Genomic DNA, 6,509 nt, shown 5'->3' with positions numbered 1-6,509 from the left:
TGAAAAAAAAATCCCAGACTTGGTAGCAAGACAGAGTAGATGGGTTTCATAGCACACAGAGAGAGGAGCTATTTTATTCTGTTCATGTCTGTAAAATATTTGGAGAGCATATTTGTATTTGTGTTATTTATATTTAGTGTGCTCGTATATTATACTTATATGCATATATTTATATATTTGTATTTATATATTTGTATATTATCATTTCTCACGCTAATTTTGTAAGAATATGTTCTGATCATAGTGACAAGCCACAGCTTCCAATAAAGGTAGAGATTTTACTGGACAAGCATTAAGCACGTGTTCTGGATCAAATTAGAAAACAAGGAGCTCTCTTTGTACCCTGCTGATGGATCCTGTCAACTGGATTTGAGCTTTCCTGACCCTGCAGGTGGTTTCATACTGTTTTTAGCTTGAGAGAAATTCTCAGAGCCTGCAGATCTCTGTTAGGCTCAGTGAGAAAATCAAACTCTGTATTGCTCTACGAGGGCAAGTCCTGTGGGCACGACTTTGAAGAGCTGCTGCCAGGGCGGCGTTTCACAAGGTCTTGTTCTCACAGCGGCTCTTGGCTCAGGGGAGACACGTTCTGCAGCCCCGGTTCTGTCTGCCCAGAATGACTGCACACCCTGAGGGAAAGAAAAGGGCATTTCTAACTACTCCTAACAGTTTGCTCCATTTTCAAAAAGAAGTAGTTTATAAGCAAATTTCACAGTATTGGTGTGTGTCAGGTAGGCTACCTTCCTGGACAGCCCTGGCTATTAACTGTAACTGAGAACCATGGTTTTCCACCAGCCTCTGACAATCGCATTCAGCTCTAAATCCTCTTTCAATTAAACACTAAGGTCTGCACTGACTGTCTAGATTGAGTGCTTTTTCACTCTTTTCTAGTGGATTCAGCTTTAATAATTAATAAAAACTCTAAGATTCTGGTGACATGATTTCTAACAGCATTTTTAACAGAAAGGAGTTGTCAGCATTTGTTTAAAATCTTTCCGTGTGTGTAGTCACCATGAACTTTTTGATACTGCCATCATTTTTGACAATCTGACATCGGGTTGTGGGAAAGAACTGAACTAAGATTAGAAGTGTTGTAAGAAAATGTTGATTAATAGGGCTGTAAGTGCCTTTTATCCACAGTCGCACTGCTGCTGCCAGGGCTGGTTAAGCGCAGGCGTGCATGCCAGTGGAAAGGTGTTCCCTGCAGCCAGGCTTTGCAACGCATCTCTGGGCTCATAAATAGTGGGTTATTAGGAGTAATTGCAGAGCGCATAAACTTCTCTTTAGGCAGTACTAAATAAGTTATGAAAGTCAGCTCCAGTGCACCTGAAATTGCGTGTTCACTGTATCAACCATGAGAAGCATTTGCCTTTAAAGTCTGTCATAGTGTGAGAATACTTAAAGAAATTAAGAAGTTTGCTGGGATTACCACTCCAAAAGGTTATGCATTACATGAAACTTAATAGAAATATGTTACTTGGAATATAGAGAGAATAGATTTTCCTACAATAATTTTTGTACTTGCTTAACTTGACCTCTATTATTTTTCATTGTTATGGTCGGCTGGTATGTGTGAGAAATATCACAAAACTAGCTTCCTTTCATCTGATTTTGTATCAAAGGCACAGTTAATCATGGATTTTCATTTTTCATTAGTTGACACAGTGGTGGGGGCCAAGAGGGAAGTCTACCTTGCAAAATGCTGTCTGAAGTGAAGGGGCTGGCCAGGCTGCAGGCAGCAGGCCCTGCCTCGGTGATCCCATTTCCTTGTAGCCAAGAGTGTAAGAGACTTTGGAAAAAGTGTGCACAAAGCTGCAAGACTTAGAAGCAATGGGCTGTTGTACCTGTGCATACCTGACAGCTGCCTTCACAAACAAAAACATTTGCTGCGGCTCTAGATCCTGCAGGTACATGATAGTCCAGAGCCAGCATGAAGCCCGTCAGAGAATTCAGTCTGCTAACTTCTGGTTCTTGTTTTGGATTCTTCTCAGTCCAGCTATTTCCCCCTCTCATCTTCCTCTAACCCCCTGAAAATGGGGTGGAGATGAATAATTTCCAGAATTAAGAAACTCAAACACACGCGAAGATTATAAAGCACAACACCTTTGGTTGCCTTTGGGATAACAGTACAAAATGTCAGTATCTCCACAGTCCCCCCTACAGGTCTTGTTTTTAAACACAGCACCATTTAATTTAATCTTATTCCTAACAAAACTCTTCTCCTCTTCACTTGGTGATACCAGGCTCCCTGTCTGTCTATGGCAAGCCACTGTTGCTACTATATGAGTTGAAAACAGAGACAAAACGTCTTGAATACTAGTTAAACACATGCAAGAACGATCCACGAGGTTTTGACTTAATCGGAATTTGCTGATTTCATATGGAATTACCTCAAAACCTTCAGGCAGGACTATGTGAAGCAGATACTTCCTCTCTTTCTTTTCCCTGTCCTTCGTAACAAATTAGTTTCCAACCTTTTCACTGTATGTCTATTAATTTGGTTTATTACCTGCTCTGGTATCACAGTGTTACCCCTGTGAAAAACGTATTGACTTTATTATTATTAAGCTGTTCTTTCCTTGGCCTAACCACCGCCTGCGTCTGAGGCTTGGGTTTCGTTTTGAGACTACATTGAACAGTTTCTGTCACAAATGCTATTGTATGCTTTCTGAATTTGCCACTAGAGGATGCTCTGCAAACCGACATGCTGTATGGACAGAGATGCTGCATTGTCAGCATCAAAGAAAGTCTATCGCTTGTACCAAACGGTAGGACTTCTTTCTGCTGTCTGGTTAGCCAAAGGAACAGAACTACACTGAACCACAAAAGAGCAGAGTACAGTATTCCCTTGCATTGCCACTGCAAATGTAGGCTGATTTCAGCTCACCCCATCTTGTTTTGATGGACTTTGATATTACAATGGGCAAATTATGCTCTGTTAAGTCCAGCCTAATAACTCCATCCAGCAAAGTCAAAGGAAAGCCGGAGACGGGTGTGCGGTGGATGCACCCTCGGTTCATTGCTGTGAAAATGCTCTGCAGAGGCTGAGGGCAGCACACCCAGCACGGAGGTTTCTCCCCTTTCCCACCTATGAGAGGCAGCGGAAGGGAAGCAGGAGACTCGAGAATGTTCCTGACAGACAGCCTAGAACACAATTGGCTTCTTTCTGAGATCAGAAACATTCTTTCTAGTTAAACTTTGGTCAAATAAGGTATTTCATCCCAAAGTCCATTATAGCTGGCTAATGCTGAGGTTTGGACCCTTTTTTTTTTTTTGAGGTAGTCAGTGCTGGTTGATAGGAGAAGTAAAATGGAGCGTAAGACAGAACATGAGTCTCTGTTAGATTGTTGCAGGAGCGTGAGAGCCCTGTAGTGACTCAAGGGAGAGGTATTTTTGCTTTGACTTTACAAATCTCCTTTGTTTTCTACAGAAAGAGTTTCTCTGACTCTTTTTTTTCTACCGTGCTGAGAATTTGGCTTTGGATTGTAGCATGTAGGCAGTTTGATGCCTTTTTCAAATAATACATTGTTATCCAAAAAGATGATATCTTACCTGACCTGAATCTTTTGCAAACCAAAGTGCAAGTGCAAAGGTATTTGACAGAATAAAAAATGTTAGTGATTTATGTGCTGTTTGGAGAACAATGAAGGCTTGTGAGACCCACCCTTATTTGTTACAGGGCGACAGTTGAATCACTCACCTGGTATGTTGTAGACCCTGTTCAGCTGCTTTCTCAGCCTGCTGCAAATCCAAGACTAAAATACAGATTTGTGACTTTTAAATGAGTGAGACATTTCACCGATTTTTCTTCCTCTGTCAAGACCAAATAATCTAAGTGTGTTACATGAAGTGGAGCAGTTTTAGTAAGAAAGATTGAACCTTGCCTCCACCTCGCCATGCTGCACCCGTCCATCCAGGACACCGTACAGCCGTGGAGCTAGGAACTCTGTCTTATGAAATAAGAGAACACACTTCCTTTATTTTGGACCATCCGATAAAAGACTTGAGCCCAGATCTTCTAGCACGTCAGGAGGAATAATCCTAAAAACTGAACTTTGTATTATAAGAACTTCTTTGCATACTTATCACTCATTTCCTGATCTAATCCTTTGCTTTTATTGAACAAGGTTAGGTAGAGCCTTCATCTAAAAGTTGGGAGAGAGGGCTGCCTGAATATGATTGATTTCTCATTCAGTGACCCAAAGGAAAATGTTTTGATTTGCCAAAATTTTCATGGAATTTTGGGTTTAATTAATCCTGATTGTTTCAGCTCAGCTGCTGAACTGGCAAATCAACTACTTGCACATCCCTTGCAATGTATTCTATGAAAAAGGCGTTCACCCATCCTTTTTTCCTCCCTGTAGGTGTCACTCTTGAGTTTAATGTGAATGTATTTGCTCAGCTCCAATTTTTTATCCAGACATCATCTGATCAAGCTAGGATACACAATTCTCTTTGGGGCATTATTAAATAATATACCTAGCTTGAATTTCTCTGTGAAGGTATATCTCATTTGTTCCACCTAAATTTAAATACAATATTAATATACCAAATAGATTGTTGGACACAGTTTTCTTTGCATTGCAGAAAAGTAAAGTTTTATTAGAGGCATTGTTATCAGCAGAAAGTATATTGCACCAATTGCACTGCAGATAGGTGTATGTGATACAGTGATTGCATATGAAGAACAATATAAAAAGGAAGAAGTAGATAATTTTAGGAGAGTCCTAGAAATTACTCATCTAGACTTCATGGATAATGTTTGTAGAGCAATCTGTGTGTTGGGTAGATACACAGGGCATGTGCTGTGTGTAATATCGCATTGTAGGCCGGGCTGCTCAGATGGCAGTAGGTAGATCCGGGAAGACCAATGCATCGGTGGTATCTTAACACACTCTTGACTGCCCTGTGGAATGACAGAAGAAACCATTACTGATGAGGAAATCCATAGTCTCTTGCCGCACTGATATTTCAGATATATCAATTATTTAAATGTCCATCTGTGTTAGCAGAAGCGTGGGAAAGGAGCTTAGCCTGTTTCTGTAACTGAAACTAAAACACCTTGAAATTAAGAGATTTGATTGTGAATTGTTTAATCCCTGTTGCAACTGCAAATGTGGAAGTCATAACACAAGGGATAGTATTAACAAATTAAAAAAGAGATTAAATACAAAATATGAAAGCCATGGGGACACGATAAATTAGGATCCTCCTCGGAAGATGTTTCTTACCTGTCTTCTCACCAGATTGACCGTGAGAGTAGGAAGTAGAAGAATAAGAGTGGGAGGATATTCCCCCTCCTTGGAGAGCTCCTTGAGATGTTCTGTGTAAGGAAAGGAGTTTTAATGAAGGGAATGATAAATACATTCATAAAGAGACACACTGTGATGTAATGTGCAGTGCCTGTAACAGCTCAGCTTTTCCTGGACCTTGCAAATATTTCTTTATTTTTATTTTGTTCCCTTAAGCTATATTTTCCTAGAAAGTTGTAGAAGCTGAAATGACAAAAGACTGTAGAAGTATAATTCTCCTACTCCCACAGTCCAGCTATGCTTGCTCATCTGCTGACAGAAGGCGGTATATCACAGTTTGGTTTTGCATAGTGATTCCTCTCATGGAATTCAATCTGCACAAAATGATTAACTGAAAAAATGTCAGTAACTATGTGCTCTGTGTTTCCCTCTGTGTTTGATGTGCTTATTAACTTTATGATATATACATTTCAATGCAGATGTGAAAAAATATGTTCTATTTAGATTTCAAGTACAGACTGGTAAAACTTCCTACTCAGCCTTCTGTGTGCCCTAACAGAGAAAAGACTGTGATAGATTTTATCCACTTTGCAAACAGAATACGTACACAATGTCTTGCTGTCCCTCCTGCAGCAGTGCCCGATACTGAGCAATCTCCTGTTCCAGGCGGGTCTTGATGCCCAGGAGCATCTTGTACTCCTGGTTCTGACTCTCCATCTCACAGCGGATGCTGGCCAGCTCCTCCTCTACAGCATTAATCTGCCCTTGGATTTGTTGCAGCAGGCAGCCGTAGCGAGATTCGGCTTCTGCCAAGGAGTTTTCCAGTGAGTTTTTCTGGAAGTGGAAATGCAGGAGTTTAGGCCCAGAGCTCTACCTCTCCCTACCCATTCCGAGGAGGGAAGGACCCTCGGCGATCCCGCCCCACGTACCGTGCTGAGCTGCGCCTGCAGTTCGATCTCCAGGTTCTGCATTTCGCGTCTCAGTTCAGTGAGCTGGTGGCTGCTTGTCTGGATGTCCTGGCTGCTAGAAGTGACCTGCCGATTGACTTCTTCAATCTGCAGGAGTCAAGCGCAAACACACTTTCTGCGTAAGAAAGTCCCCTCAGGGAGCAGATTTGCTGGCTGAGAACTAAGGTAGCCAGGGAGCCTCCCCCTTTCACCCTGGCCTCATCAAGGACAGCCCAGCCTTTGCTCCATCGACCCTGACGTGCACCCACCTGTGCACATCAGACCTGGCCTGCTCCCCCTCTGCCACTGCAGC

General features: G+C 41.8%; 1 protein-coding gene across 1 annotated transcript; it reads right to left on the bottom strand.

Annotated features, from left to right (window-relative positions):
* Window positions 1-5,828: 5,828 nt before the first annotated feature.
* Window positions 5,829-6,304, bottom strand: LOC104627944 (keratin, type I cytoskeletal 15-like; the record flags this gene model as incomplete). The annotated part of the gene is made up of 2 exons (XM_010296360.1): window positions 5,829-6,083; window positions 6,179-6,304. Coding segments are annotated over 2 exons (381 nt in total), but the record flags the coding sequence as incomplete, so codon positions are not given.
* Window positions 6,305-6,509: the final 205 nt, after the last annotated feature.

Source organism: Phaethon lepturus, unplaced genomic scaffold (genome assembly GCF_000687285.1).
Source record: "Phaethon lepturus isolate BGI_N335 unplaced genomic scaffold, ASM68728v1 scaffold21621, whole genome shotgun sequence".
Classification (NCBI taxonomy): Eukaryota; Metazoa; Chordata; class Aves; order Phaethontiformes; family Phaethontidae; genus Phaethon; species Phaethon lepturus.
This window is presented reverse-complemented; position numbering and strand designations above follow the sequence as displayed.